Source organism: Uloborus diversus, chromosome 10, assembly GCF_026930045.1.
Source record: "Uloborus diversus isolate 005 chromosome 10, Udiv.v.3.1, whole genome shotgun sequence".
Classification (NCBI taxonomy): Eukaryota; Metazoa; Arthropoda; class Arachnida; order Araneae; family Uloboridae; genus Uloborus; species Uloborus diversus.
Genome location: NC_072740.1, coordinates 9,071,685 through 9,088,530, shown reverse-complemented (window position 1 = coordinate 9,088,530; position 16,846 = coordinate 9,071,685). Strand labels below are relative to the sequence as shown.

The window sequence follows — 16,846 nt, the reverse complement described above, 5'->3', positions numbered from 1 at the left end:
CAGGGTAATTTTTTGGACACCCAAAAAAGGGGGAAAAAACAAGAAATAATAAAAGTTGCTAGCTTTGCAATAATTGTCTTAACTGCAATTATGAAAATTTGTTTTTGTTTCAAATTTTACCAGTATACCAGTGTGCTGGTTGCTTTGTTGCTCATGGTGGATTGGTAAGTTTGCATATATATACCTTGCTGAAGGTAGTGTAATTCAATCTCTTCGCTTCCTTTAATATTTCTAAATTGAAGCTCTGAAAAGGATAATGTTGATCATCTTTGGTTGTGATAAGGAGAGAGGTTCTAGGGCTCTCCTCTGGATATTTTCCGAAACTGCAGTGCTACAGAGTGGTCTCAAAATGACTGATACATTTGAAAAATCTATAAAAACTAAATGGGCAGCAATAGAATATACCATTTGTTGCATTATGCTTGGGACAACAGTAAATTTTCAGACAGACAAATTTTCAAAATTAGTTACAATGTTCCTCAACAGATGGCGCTGACATTTTTAAAGGTATAAAAGAAAGCAGTCTAAGATCGCCAAAATGATCGGCATATTTGAAAAATTAATGCTGCCCGTTTAGTTTTTATATATATGGATGTTTTTTTGTTTTTTTTTTAAACAAAGTCATTTAATGAAAGATTCAATATTTCAATTATATATATATATATATATATATATATATAAATTTTTCATACGTAAATTTACATTAACAAAGTACTGGTAAAAATCCATAAAATACATTCATTTCTAAAGGCCAGGAGGAGGGTTGGGAGCGATTTCGAATCCAGACCCCTCCAAATGACAGGCCTGCATGAGGACCTCCACTAGTGTTCAAGTTATGTGAGTGGCCCTTCACCAAAAAAGGTAGTGCACCCCTACGAATAATAACCCCATTTATGAAGAGTAAAATCCAAATCAGATAGCTTTTTAGCTGCATTTATAAGTTATCTTGAATAACAGCATGACTTGAAAAAAATTATTTTGTCTGACAGCTGATTATGGTGCTGCTGTAAAGGTTAGCAAGAAGAAACGTATCGACAAATATCCAGAAAATTATATTAAATGAAATCTATTTCAGTTATTTTATTATATATCAGGAGCAGGGGTAGTGCTTTTTTTTTTCTCCAAAAGATTGAAAAAACTTCTCCTAATTTTTCACAATGTAGTTTTTTCCTTCTTAATGTCCCAAAAAAAATCATTGTATATGCATATGTGTTACTATTTATGGTTATGTTAATAATAACTACATAAATATAAATAGGAATAAGGGAATAAATGAATATAAAGGACCAAGTTTTATTCCTTTGTATATGTGATCTGGCTTGTCTGATGAACTTTTATTTTTTAAAGCCAATTGTTTTGTAAGCAACATCAAATTTTGAGCATTATATTTTGATAAAATTTAATTTTTATATAATGTTACATTACTATGTGTTTGCGTATGTGTGCTGTGTGTGTGTATTTTTCATTTACTTATTTATTTATTTTAAAGATATTCAAGATGATTATGTGGCTCAACAACGCTTGAAAAAATTCTGGTGTGAACAATTTGCAGCTGAAGTGTATTATGCATATAGTCATATTTATAATTATTTGGTTTGTATATATATTTTATTTTATTTTATTTTTATTTTGTTAATGTTCCTGTCTCTGTTTTTAATGCAATCTTCTGAAAGTGTATTTCTTTTCTATTTTGAACATAATTTATAAAATATCTTTTGAAATAGAATGGAAAATATTCCAAAATACTATATGTTATGTGTAAAGTATTATGTATATTTTGAAGTAATGTTTTTAAAATACAGTCATCACTTTTTGTAGTGCTGTGGGCAATACTTGATGCAGTATGCTTTTTTAACTCAATACAATAATGATCAAATGAAACAAAATCAAACTGGTTTCATTATTTTATTAATTTGTTTTCTTGTTTGCATTAATTACATAATCTGAAATTTTGATAAAATTAATCTGAGATCAAGTTCAAATTGTTTCTTCATTACTTTTCCTAAAATGAAATAGACTGCACTGCCATGGTTGTTTCAATAACAATGTATGCTATCAACAAACTTAAACTATATAAGCTGTGTCTGCCATCATAACATTTTTTTGTATTTGACAATTTTACTATCTTTCAATTTACTGACACACCCAGTTTTATTAATTAGTAGTAATTTCTGTATGCTCTAGAAAATGTAATGCAGTTTTAACTTGCATTTATACACTTAAAACTAGATGTGCACTATTGTTAAGTACTGATTGCTTGTAAAGCTTTGCCCAATATCTAGGAAATACATTTTACCTTTTAATAAAATAGTAATGCACTTACCTAAATGTCCACTTTAATGGAATAAAAACACACAGTTTTGTTGGACATCTTTTTTACCTATAAAGAAGTATAAAGGTTTTTTATGTAATGTATAATTAATTTATTATTCATCTGGTATTCTAATTACATTGTTTTTTAAAAGTGTATTTTGAAGCACAATAGCATCCCTGTTTCTTTTCTTGTGTGGCTTTAAAATTAGAATGAATTAAATATGTATCATTTATGATATATACTTGTTGTGTATTATAAAATCTTGCTTTTATGCAATTTTGCATGATTGTTAAAAGTAGTATCCTTTTTAAGTTCATAAAATTTGATGTACCTTTTTTTATTTTGTTCCTTTAGTTGGATCTTTTTTTTCTAATTGAGTACTTTTTACTTAACAAAATTTGCTTTTTATTTAAAATTCTGAGATGATGTATTGTAATTTTTTCATAATTATTGGCTATTTCATCTGATATTTTAAAAGCAATGGCTATTAATTTTTCTAGGAAGAACCTTTTACTATGCAAAATACAGAAACACTGTTCAATATTGCCCGATATTTATGGTTGCAATTAGTTAAAATTGATTTGCCTGGAATTTCAAAATTGTATCCTTTTATTATATTCTTATAAGTAGATCTTGTATTAAGTATTACTTTTATAAAAGACGCATGAAATTTTAGAGAAAATAGCTTTTTATGTCGAATGAACTTATATGTAACAGTTGTATTGTGCATAATACAGTCAAACATCACTATCACACCACCTTTGGAACTGTCTACCTAATCGTCATGGCCAGAGAAACATCTTAACTGGAATGGTTTAAAAATTCATTTTCAAAAATTAGTTTATAATAAAATTACAGATTTAATAAATTAATTGGTAGTTAAATGTTTTTAATTCAATTAAACTAACATGCAAGGTGTGATCAAAAAGTACAGTGAATGAGCAGCAACTGCTGAAGCTGCATCCATATCCTGTGACTTGTCCTGTAGCGTGATCATCTGAGACAAGCAGGGACAAGTTGTAACACGTTTGACCTTGTTAGTCAGCTGCTAGAGTCACAAGAGTAAGGTTTTTATCCTGTTTGTTGCGCAACATGAATTTTGAACAACGCATTAGCATTAAATTTTGTTTTAAGTTGCTATACTCCGAATAAGAGAAAACGTAAAGATCAAGTAAAACTTACTCTTTTGGTATTTACTGTTGAGGCACTTAAAATAGATTTAATTGTTTTCTAGTAAGCAGTTAATTTTTTCTTCTCCACTCCCCCCTTTTCTTTTCCCCCTTTTTCTCATTTTCCCCCTTTTCTTATCTTTTTTCTTTTTTTTTTTTTTCTTTTTTTTTGGGGCAGGAGAGGCTTGACCACATAACTGAGAAGGAGCCGGCTTTGGCTCTCTGTCGCCCTGCCCTCCCAAGCACCCAAATTGAGGCACAGGTTTTTTTTTTTTTTTTGTAATATAGAAATTTTACACCTATACTTCTTTGCTTTGTTTTCGAATTTCAGCATTAATTTTTGAGACGACAATGTTTCGCGAATAAAGCCATCATGACTTGTTGCTCCACAAAAAGACGAAGATGCTTCGACCACTAACCTAACTGTTTCGACCTCTTGTGCAAATTCCAATACTCACTTTCAATAATGTCACTCGTTTTATCCATTTTCTCAAGTTCCGCATTAAGTATCTGTTTGGACAATGGAGGATCCTTAAGTACAATTTTGCCAATTTATCAATTCTGTACAGTCTTTTGCTTGAAAATTGAGAGGTGAAATCATAAAATCACTTACAGTTTCATTAGTAAAAGTTTGGGTCTTCAGGATTGTTCTGTGACCTAATTTCTTCAGAGAATAGTATGCTCAGGGTAACCAGCAGGTTTTTGGATGACCATAAAAACTATTCCTTTTGAACATGATCAATTACTAATTGCAGATCATTGCTGAAATATCTTTAGTAGTGGACAATTTTCCAAAAATGATGTGCACCAGCTGGGCATGAAGACTCAGTTTAATGAGAAACCAAACTTTTGCATACTCTTTTACAATGTTTTCAACAATAGTCTAGTCTTTATTTTATATGATGGCTCTTTTGTACCAATATATGAAAGAAGCTATCTGTTTGCTGTTTTAAATTTACCTTGCATGAGATAGCGTATAGATCTTTACACTTTTAATAATTAGCTTATGAATCTTTTTTTCTGGTGGTTTGGTGGACAATAATTTTGGACAATTTCCAGAACATATCGCTTGAATCCAGAACATATCGTTGTCTATATGGTTTGTATTTGCTTGGATAAATGCCAAGAACAGGCCGATTTGTTAGACGACAGGGTAGGGTGATGGAAATAGTTTCATTTTATCACAGAATAAGAAAAATAAATATATTCTGCACAATCGCATCATCTGTATCCAATGGTCAAAACTAAGCAGAAATAACTACGCAAAATTGCAAATTATGCAAATTTTGAAGTCCGGGTAGAGGCTTCAAGTATATATGCTATAATAATAATTTTGTTCACAAACAAAGGGTCTTACTATTTAATTTTTTTCCACCACATACGATTAAAACAAATTATACATATGACATTTTTTAATATTTTTTTAAAATGTCGATTTTTTCATATTTGACGAAACTTTGGGGAACGGGGGGTTGATCTAAATTAGTTTTAATTTCCAAAAAAATTTTAACGAGCATTAGATGCCAATACGCAAATTTTCACACCACAGGCACTTAAAAAAATTATACATAAGAATTTTTTTTTTTAATTTTAAAAATGTCAATTTTTACACAACTTCAAGGAGCTGGGGGGGGGATCTAAATATATTTTGATTTCCAAAAAATGTTTATATGATCATTTGATGCCAATACGCAACTTTTCCCTTTACAGGCATTTTTGATTTTTATAAAAAGCTAAATTCGACCCTCCTTTATATGTATAGATATAAGTGAAAATATTAAATGTCTGCCAACTTCTCTGCCATGAAAGCAACAGTAGCCAGGCCAGTGCTTAGAGCATTTTCTACTGTTAAATTGTAACTGTGAAACACATGTTTAGTGCATGCATTTTATTTTTTAATTCTTCATGAGTAACAATGTAAATCTCTTACAATATTTGATTTGTCATTTAGGTTATGTAATATGTTTCCAATTTAATTTACTCTTGTTATACAACGACTTTATCAAGAACATTTTAACCTTTAGCCAACGGCGGTACATATGCTGTACCGACAAAAAGTGCTCTCTTCCTACGGCTGTGGTACAACGTCTGTACCAGTCCTTCCCTTCCCCCTCCAGTTACTTCCCGCAGTTGATAATCCTTTCACACACGCCTACACAGGGAGAAAATGAATGAAACGCACTACACCCCTTTTGGGGGTCTGTCAATCAGAGGCGTTTGGCATAGTTTTGTTCCCAGTGAAGGAATGTGTGGCGAAGTTTCGAAAAAGAGGGGAGAAAGTTAAGCAGAAGTAAAATACTTGAAGGAAAGAAAAATTTTTGATAGCCTTTTTCTGTTTAATAACCCAATAGTAAGGCTTCCTATAATTAATAACAGCATATTTTACTGAGTACAAAACACCTATTTAGTTTAAGCAGTGTAGATATTTAGGGAGCAGAACGCAAGAAACATCATTCTCCAAAATATTTCTTTTGTTATGGTTTTATAAAAATAATTAAACACTTGAAAAGCATATCTTATTTTGCTAACTTTTCGAAAATGAATATCATGCTGAATAAGAAACAACTTATCAATTTGCGATTTGCCACGTTTCATTTATTTCTTTATTTACATTTTAACTGAAAATTATTTGTAATACCGTTTCAACAAAACATGGAAAACATTCTAAAATCAATAAATTTGAAAGAGAGGTTCAATTAAGAATCTGTGTCGTGAATCTTTTGGTTTGAAAATTGAAAGTTAGACTAAATGCTCATTTTTTTTTTTTTTTTTTTTTTTTTTTTTTATAAAAAGAGTCACTAGCACAGTCAGAATTATCTTCTGGAGGGGGTTTTCTGTTCAAAACGAGCCTTTTCATATGTAAAAGTTATTGCACTAGGGATGGCAAGAATGTTAAAATCAAGGGCTCTGAGGGGTGTTTTTACCCCCCCCCCCTTCGCTACGCCTAAAAATCTATCTAATTGATCACTTATTGAGTGAAAAGCATAAAAACTTAATTTTGATATTTTAGAAAATATAAATGTATTTCCTTGATATTTTGTCTATAGCGAATATTATTTCAGTACAAAGTCAAAAGGACTAAGGATATGCTGAATGAAACAAAATAAGTATGGTACACCGGGGCACGTTTACGAGGGTTTTTTTCGCTGAATTTTTTAATTTTATGGTTCAACTTAGGAATTCTTAAACGTTATGGCCTTATAAAGCAGTTAATAAAGTATAAATTTGTGCATTCAGTTTTCCCCCTGTTTGTATTTAAGGGGCTTAAAATGTTAATTTTTAAGTCAAAGTCGGTTGCTCCTCTTTCTTCCTTGCGCAAAAAAAAAAAAAAAAAAAAAAGGTTAAGTGAAAAGATTTATAAGAGCACCTGATATATCTTACTCAGTTTTCAATGAGAGTCTAATGTCTGTTTATTTTTTTTTCTGTTAATTAATTCTTACATTTGGAACTGTTTATGCCAGTAAAAAATGGAAGAAAGAAATTGGTTTTCTGTTTACTCATGCGTATTTTTTTTTTTTACTTATCTTCTCTTACTCACAAATAACAACGTACTGGGTAGTGAAAATGTATTATAAAGATAGTACATAAATAGGAAATGTTGAAAAGAGGAAAGACTTGGAATCTAAAACAAATTTGCCCAGATATTTTTCTTGTGCATTGTGAAGGGAGCGGAACTTAATCCTTCAACAATTACTAGAGGTATTTCAACCACAATTAGAAGAAAGAGTGAATGGGGATATCAGGGGATTTGTAGGCTGTCTCTCCATATTATCTCACTCGACAGTGATTGACTTTGAAACGCCAGCTTCATATACAAAAAAGGGTGCCTTGCATGCTCTAAAAGATAGATAAGCGCTAACGTTCTTTATGTAAATGAATACGGTGTTCAAGCATATTCCGCTTGCACCTGCTCAGAAAAGCAAAGCAAGGAATTGTTCGCTATTATTGTGGATTCTTTCTTGGACACACGTATTAGTGTCATCATTTTTCTGAATAGCCAAGCTGAAAAGCAAAGTTGCCTCCCTTGAATCTAAGGTATTCTACATTGTATTTACAATGGCTTTGGTCTCAGTTGAACGCTATTTACCTCCGCATTTTAGCGCATAGATAAGGACATCTGGCATTTATTGAATCCAGTGGTCTACCTCACAAATAGAGTTTGATATTTATTATTTTGTTGTCGTTAGCCTTAGGTTAGATGAGAAGCGTTATTTCAGTGATTTCAATTTTAAAACTGAACCAAATATACTTACAGAAAATCTAAACCTAGAGAACCCCATAAGGAACAAGGAGGGAAAAAAATTATTTTCAAACCATTGAATAAGTGATGACTAGCCAAGTATAGTGTCCCACTATAGTAACCCTGTATTGCGGAGAGCTCAGCGGTCGAAGTGGACATCGCCCCCTTTATGCTGTCCTATTCGGGGGGGAAGGAACTAAGAAAGCTTTGAGCCGTAGGGAGAGGGAAAAGATAATTGTATAGTTGCCGTAGCCTAAAGGTTAAAAATAATTTCAACTACAACTGTCAAAATACACTTAAACTAGCATATAATAACTTTCTTTATACGATTTATTCATCTATTTTATTTATTGTTGAATTCCATTATTGAAACATATTTTTGTATGTAAAAAGATGAAATAAGACCTGTAAAATCATTTAAAAAACAGAAATTAATTACTTTTAGAATCCTGAACTTCTTTTTCAAAAGTATTGGTAATTGAAATTCATAATAATTCAACTTAACATAATTTAATATATTTAAACTGTAGTACATATTTTAAACTTTGATGTCTTATGCCTTGGGTATATGCTGTATAAGTAATTTTACAATGATATAAATAACAAACTAGCGCATTCCAAATGCATTGGATATCTGTAGAACATTTTACTGCAATTAGTATTACAATTGGGGTAATTATGACCACTTTTGACTTTTTTTTTTTTTTTTCGAACTTTCTTACATCTAGTTTTAAAAAGTAATGTTAAATATTTTAATGCTTTAGCATGATTTTTTGACTGTTTAAGAAGGTAGGGAAAGCAATTTACCTTCTACGTTAGTTCCTTACCAAAAATTGCAAAAAAATGAAGAGGATAGTTGTGACCACATGTGGTGCAAGTATGAACACTTGTTTTAGTTGTCCTTTCTGAATGAATCTTACTTATCCTAAAGAAAACATATATATTTTCTTGAATTACAATAGAAATACAGTATTTTATGTCAAAATATTGAATTTTAGGCTAGGCATCTCTATGCTTATTACCATAAGTAAGACTTATCTCCTTTTCTCCAAGCATGTTGTTCTCTGTGTAAATTATTTCTGAAATTATTTTAAGGACTTTCAAGAAGTTAAGTCTGTTGCCTTTAGAAGGATAAAGCTTTCATACCTCTCATAGTACAAATTGTTCTAGTCCAATCATCCAATAAATTAAATTAATTATTTTATATTGATTAAAAGACAGAATAAATGTGGTTCTATGCTAAGCTCAAAATGTGAACTCTTGTTGCAGTTTTACATTATTGGATCCCATAATGTTTTTTAAGCAAATTTTAAAAATATGAAAAGCATCACAACATTAATTTTCTTTTTTTTTTTGATGTACTAAAGCTGGATTAAACAATCATTAGCTTATTGATGACTTATTTTTTTAGACAGATTTTTTAATTTAAACTAGGTTTATTAAAAACAATAAGTTGTTTATAATCTGATGCTAATTATTCTCTCTGCAATCAAACAAAAAGCCATTGACTGGAAAACAAACTTAAATGAGAAATGTAATTTTGATGAGAAATGTAATCTACAATTTTCATATGAACCTTCTTTTCAAGTTAATAAATAAATTCCATAGTTATGTTATTTTTCTTACATATGTAAGCCGCATTTATTATGCAGCTGCTAAACAGAGTTCTGCAATGAAAGCTTATAAACTTGCAAGAACTGCCTACCAGCAAGCCAGTATGTATCGCATTCCAGAAAGATTTAGTGATTTAATTGACTTAGCAACAATGCATGTTCATGCAAAGCCTTTTTCAGATTCTGAGGTATGCTCTTTATGCTTATAACTCTTGAATTATTGTTTTGTGAATGTGTTAATAAATTAAAAGAGATGATGCACAATATAGGTATCCTCGGGGGGTGGGGGGGGGGGTCACAGAAATTTTAGGGCCTGTCACAAATGCCAGTATGTATCGCATTCCAGAAAGATATAGTAATTTAATTGACTTAGCAACAATGCATGTTCATGCAAAGCCTTTTTCAGATTCTGAGGTATGCTCTTTATGCTTATAACTCTTGAATTATTGTTTTGTGAATGTGTAAAAGCGATGATGCACAATATAGGTATCCTCGGGGGGGGGGGGGGGTCACAGAAATTTTGGGGCCTGTCACAAATGACTTTTTTGGCCCCCTCAATATTGTTTTCCCTTATATTTCGCCCCTAGTTTTAAAAATATTGGGCTCCCTTCAGGCTCAGGCCCAGGTCAACAGGTGTCCCTTCTCCTCCCCCCCTCCTGTGCACGTCCCTGGGTATCCTCTGTTTATATGAAAAATGATCAAAAATTATATGTGCTAAAATATAAATAAAACCAATACTCAACATAAACAAATTACAAATCCTTCCGAAACTACTACAAGTAGCTGTAGTGGGGACCCTTCATTAGTACAAGAGTATTCAACACACTACAGCAAAGTCAAGAGTAAGTGTGATGTCAACTAAAAGTCACTGGTATTTTTTTAAACCAAATTAGTCAACCTCAAAGTTAGCAAATGAAGATGCATGGCACTGAATTAAAAAAAAAAAACAATCAGAAACTAAGGGAATGAAAATTTCCAAATTTGAGGATAAACAATGGGAACACTGGACAAGGAACAAAAAAAAAAGGAAAAATGAAAAATTATGAAAGAGAAAGAAAAAAGGAACACACACACAAAAATGAGGAAATTGTTGCAAGACAGCTGGAAAAAATTGAGTACCAGGCAGATCATTTACTTTATTTTATTTATTTATTTATTTTGTATCACATTGAAAATTTGGTTTTTCTTAAAAAACACCACTAATCATAAGTTTTAGAGATGGAATGAAGTTTCGGTCTGACCGAATCATGGACTGTGATTTGGCCGCTTCGGCCTGAAACAATTTATGTTGCGAAATTTCTTTTTACAATTATTATTATTATAATATAAGATATTGTCTTTTAAATTCAAAATTGTATCTTATATTTAATTTTAAAATTTGTGTATTAAACCCTTGGAGCCAGAATTCATTCAACTATAAAATGTTTGTTAACAATGTATTCTGTTAAAAGTTACATTAGGTTACATTTAGTTTGAAATTTTATTTAAAAAAGTTTTAAAATGAAGCTATATAAGTATACTGCATTAAACATTCTTCAAATAGTTCTGGCTCTGAAGCTTATAGCAATAGTGGTGTTATTTACATTTACAAGGGCGGGTATGGGACTAATGGGCATCCTATAGTAATTTAAATCAAAATTATGTTATATTTAATAGTTTTTGGTGTAATAATTCAGTTTTTTAAATAGTTGCATTAATCTGTCAACATATTTTAACTTGTGACTTTGTTCAATCCTTCTCAAAAATAAATACTAAATGATAGACTAGTAAGAAAGAATGCATGATATTACATACTTTTACTAAGTCAAAATAAAAAAAAATCATTTTGCATTAAGAATGTTCAGATATTTGTATCAATATGAACTCCTAATCTAAATAGCAGGTACTTAATTATTGGATAATTCTATGATTTAATTTAATCATATCAGTTGGTTATTATAAACATTAATGTAATTGTAGAACATGCCTTTAATGTTCCAAATAATGCTTTATATTACTTATTCTAATGAAAAATTAAAAACGTGTGCTTTTCTGGTACTACCAGTGCAAAGCAAAAGTAAAATCTTAATTTGTGATATGTATGAATCTAAAAAAAACACAGAAAGCGCTGAAAATGTTGAAAGATCTTAGAGCAGTAATTTATATGGAGAATTACATGATGTTATATGCATTTATTGTACATTTAATGCTAAAACTCTACATACAGAACAGCCAAAGCTACGGCCATTAGTAGGCCCACCAAATTGCGCTTTGTGCCATCTCTAATAAGAATACTATTGAAGACATGAAAGTCAAATGTCTATTTCTCCTTTAACTGTAATAAACCTCTACAAGTACCAGTCACATCTCTGAAATCCTATAGAAATCAAAAAACAAATAGATTCAATAACTGTCTAATCTTACCAGCCAATCACTTAGACATATATAAAAGACGGAGTATTTATTACTGTCAATATTTATTACCTTCATCAATAACTTCAAGCTTTGTAAACTGTGATTAATTTAGCACATAGACTTTTGATACTTATTTTCTTGCTTAATCACTGAAATTTCAAGCGTTTTTATTTACTACAACAGACTCTGTTTCAGTTTCCATAAGTGTCTAAGGGTTTTCTTGAAACATGTTGAACTCTCCCAAGTGTCCAGGAGTTACCCTATTTTCAACAGGGAAATTTTCTCTTTCCATAATTATTGACATTTCTACATGTTATAACATCTCATCTAAAATTTGTTAGACATTTTTTGAAAAATTAGGTTTAGAAATGGAAAAGGGTAGATAGTTACAGAACACAATTTCTTATTTTTCATCAGTTTCACAAAGCAATGTCGCTTCCCTCACAAAGTTTTGTTACAGCTTTATAAAATAATAGGCAAATTGAAACCTGAAGTCTATTGTTGTTTTGTATGTATATTCTTTCAAATATTTCTAGTTACGTGTTTTGCATGATTTCCTCTTTTTCCCCCCTTTTCAGCAATGTTATGCACGAATATCAATTTCATGCATTAATAAAAAATTCCATTTCCATGTAGGGCTTAATTTTTAGTTCTCTGAGCAATTAAAAACTGAACAAAAACGTATTTTAATTTAAAATTATGCATGAGAGTGAAATATCCAGTCAAATATCTTTTGAACGTAAAAGTTTTGCTGAAATCTAATAATTCTCTCAAAAGGGCAAGGGGAGACAATAGTCTCAATGAAAAATATTTCTCAATCTTATAGGCTTATTCTAAAATTTCATAATATAATTTTGTCTGCATTGATTTATATTAGTCTTTTTCAATCATATTTTCATAGTAAGTGTAATTTTTTCCATACTATTCAGTTGCCTTTAAACAATGTCCTATAAGGCTGTTTCCCAAGCAATGCTCTACAAGGTACTCTTAAGGACCTCTCAGAAAGAGTCAAAAGTTTTGAATGTATCTGTCTTCTTGTAGAGTACAAAAAAAGTATAGGTAAATTTAATTGGACTTGACAATGTATATATAGTGTGTAACTTGCAATACTATATACTCTTAATATTTACTGTTCCAAAATTTCTTCAGTTATTTATGCACATTTAAACAGTTGTTTATTAAGTGATTTCATCTTACAGTATGGGATAAAACTGGAATATTTTTCTGAATTTTATCATCATTCTTTTGCCATCAAAATGCATCATCTGAAGAAAAAATGATCATTTTATGTAATCATGTAGTTAATCTCGATTCCAAAAAAAAAAAAATTATCTGTAATGTCAACTGCAAAATTTCGTATGTATTTGTAAAAATACATTTTTATTCAATATGCACAAATATTTAAAACAGCAATATCATTAAAAGTTATTGAACTTACAGAATCTAGGTTTTTTTTTTATTTTTTTTTGTATGTACTTCTCCAAAAAGCCAAGGTTAAGTTGTATGTTCAGGTTGTTGATTATAAGTTATATACTACCGTGGGCGGGTAAACGGCAGTATCTGCAGAAATTATTTTTCTAGATATATGAAAAAATGTGTGTTGGATTCCATACTAGCAATAGGGAAATGCTGGATTTAGACCTTCAGCAGAAACAAAATAAGCAAGCTTGTACAATAAAGCTAACATACAACAGATGACAAAAATGAAAAATTTGCAGTTATTGCCCTGTACCTGCCCACAGCTGTATATTGTTTGTTTCTTTTAGGAAGTCCTTCCTATGTGTTACAAGTGTTCTACCAGTAATCCACTGATCAATAAGCAAGGAAACATTTGTTGTAATTGCCAACACCCATTCGCATACTCGTTCATTTCATTTGAAATATTGCCTGTAGTTGAATTCTTCTTAGAAGATGGAATTACTGATGAAGAGGCTTACAAACTGCTTTCTAAAACTCCAAGAGCCCATATGGAGCAAAATATGAAAGTGGGAGGCCCTGGTTTGTGTTAATAACTATCTGTATTATCTTTTTAAGTACTGTCAATTCACAATAACTTGAAGTTTGATAACTCGAGTGTTACTATAACTTGAAATTTTTATTAGGTCTTGACCCCTTTGTCTTTAATTCCATGCTAATTATTCTCAATATCTTGAAGTTAACTTCCTTTAACTCAAAAGATGACTTCAAATTTATTTTGAAAGAAGGGAAACAAGTGACTATGAGAGAAAAATTAATTCACCTTCACTCGCAATTCCTGCACAATAGGCCTCTAAAGAAAGAAAAGCACCTGTTGAGCCAATGTGCGATAAAGGAGTTACACCTACGGAAATGAGTTATCTTATTTTCCTTTGTTGTACTGTACTGTTTACTTTTTGACATGTTGCTGGACTACAAATTTGCATTTAAGCTGTCAAGTTGTACCTTTATTCAAAGGCTGACCTAAGTTAAGATTTGTCTCCCTTCATTCTTTAGTTCGATCATTTGCTGGTAAGTTCCTGAGAGACAGAGGGAGTTTTCTTTACTATTAAAGATGTCTAAGCTAGTACTCTGTCAATAATATTAAAAGAAAAAGGGAAACTTCTAACGAGATAGAATACATGAATCCGAATTTGAAACGAATGAAGATATGCACCTTTCCTGAAATAGAAACAGCTCTATTCAAGTGGTTCCAGCAGTATTGAAATTAACACCATGCTTTTGAGTTTTTTCTCTCGGTATTTTTGATTAAACTGTGCATATTACGCTTAAAAACTTTTAAGTTCTGTAATTATGTCTGTTATATTTTCATATTAATTAAAATATTCGATGGTTTTTAATATTAAAATGTCGAAAACCTAAACTAGCAGTTAGTCGAGCTTCTGATTAATCGAAGTTCTTTGTTGGTCCCTTTACATTAGAGTTATCACGAATTGACTATTTAATTTTCAAGGAATAGTCCAATGATGTCAATAAATATGAATAACAGTTTCTCAAATGTCACATCAAGCAAAAAATAAGTGAAAAATTGGTTGTAGTTCCATAGAAGGGCTTTAGAGATAAATAGAGTTTAATTTTAGCGTACCAAATAAGGCCACTCAAAGGTTCATGTCCTAGTATCTGGCCCATTTATGATTCATTTGACTTCAAATGTTTTATTTTCATCACATGTCTCATGAAAAATAAGAAAAAAGAATTACCGTATTTTCGGGAATAAGCGCCCCACCCGATGTAAGCGCCGCATCGTAATATATTCTCAAAGAAAAAAGTTTTTTCATGTATGCGCCGCACCCGGTGTAAGCGCCGCACCTTCCATAAGCGCGCATCCATCATTAAACAACTTAATAGCACAATCAATAGTAAAGAAAGCTGGATTAAATTTAAATAAAAATTTTTTTTTAATTTCTTGTTAGTATTTTTAATTAACGATATTGAAATATTTTTTAAAATCCCCATTTTGCACTTTTTGCCTTAGGCATCCCTCGATTGGCCATCACTTTCGATGGTTAATTTATCCGAATTCCAACGGCAAACGCATCTCTCGTCAATGCCAAACTCTCTGGCAGTAAAACGATTTCCAATTGCTTCTGCCTTTATTACCTTAAACTTAAAGGTTGCAGTATAATTTTTCAATTGCTTAGGAGCCATTTCAAAAGCAACTCTAAAAAAATTTTGCAAAAAAAAAGCCAAGAACGCACGAACCACAGCAAAAGATGCAACACGACGATGTAAGTGAATAATAAAATTAGATCTAGGAGACAAGTTTCCCATTAGGTTGCTTGACCAACCAACTCATTTTTGTGAGGGAGGTGGTAAATTCCCTTTACACACTGGACATCCATCCCTCTCTCTTACTAGTACTTTTGCTGCCTCCTCTCCCTGACCCCTTCGCTCCGATGCAAAAGGCTTGCTTGCCCACGTGTATCAGCGTTTCTCTCCTCAGTGAAACACGTGCAATCGCTGACTCACCTTCCCTGCCCCCTCTTTGCTTTACTTGTCGCCCAAGGTCGAAGGATTTCCTGACCCCTTCGCTCAGCCGCGATAAGGCTTGCTCGCCCCCGTGGATCAGCGTTTCTCTCCTCAGTGAAACACGTGCAATCGCTGACTCACCCTCCCCCTCTTTGCTTTACTTGTCGCCCAAGGTCGATGGACTTCCTGTCCCTTCGCTCCAACGCGATTAGGCTTGCTCGTGCACGTGGATCAACATTTCTCTCCGCAATGAAACACGCGCAATCGCTGACTCACCTTCCCTCCCCCCTCTTTGCTTTACTTGTCACCCAAGGGCGAAGGATTTCACAAAACGAAAGCAAACGATGTGGTGCCATCTGTTAGCAGAATTTTTAACTTTTTTTTAAACTTGAAAAAGAAAAAAAAACACTGTATCCGCCGCACCCGTTATATGCGCCGCACCGGCAATTTTTAAACTTTGTTCCTAGTATGCGCCGCGGCGCTTATTCCCGAAAATACGGTATTCCATGTGAAAATTTAAATTTAAATTATGTTTTTCAGCAGTTTAAACAAAAAAAAAGGTTATTTGGTCTTGTTAGGAACACAGGTCCCCAATAAGAGCAACTCAGAAAAAAGGCCAAAAAGTACTATCAAACTATAAAAATTCAAAAATTATCTATTGTCAATTTAAAAACATGGTTAATCACATTTGATAAACTCAAAAGCATTATCAAAAATTCCATATTTACTTCAATTAAAGGAGAACGATCAATCCTCTCATTTGAAGCACTGATAAATTGTTATTTTCGTTTTTTTTTTTTTTTTTTTTTTATTCACTCCTGTGCAAAGTTCTTAAACATGTGTGCAGCATATGCAGCACAGGATCATATCCTCTACTGGATCCTTTAGTGTCTTAATAAGGACGCTGGAATTCTTCTAAGGCAACCATAGCTTTATTGGGCTAGAATCTACTTTTCTAAGGTTATCAAATCACAGGAAGAAATGATGGTACACAACAACATTTTTTTTTATTACTTCATCAACTACATAAATTATGCTTTGTGGAATAATTAACAGCCATTTTTTACAGGATTAAACTACAGTGAACCATGATGAAACAATGCTTACTGCAAAATAAGAACATTAAATTTTAGTTTGACTCTTGTGTGCTTTTGCCTGATGATAATAAACT

At 31.7% G+C, this 16,846-nt stretch overlaps 1 protein-coding gene across 1 annotated transcript in view; it reads left to right on the top strand.

Moving 5' to 3' along the window:
* LOC129231244 (intraflagellar transport protein 122 homolog) overlaps positions 1-16,846 on the top strand; it is an 87,699-nt gene that overhangs the window by 65,522 nt on the left and 5,331 nt on the right. Inside the window, 4 exon segments of the mRNA XM_054865522.1 lie at positions 1,490-1,593; positions 2,815-2,915; positions 9,359-9,524; positions 13,497-13,728. Coding sequence (XP_054721497.1) covers positions 1,490-1,593; positions 2,815-2,915; positions 9,359-9,524; positions 13,497-13,728 — 603 coding nt within the window.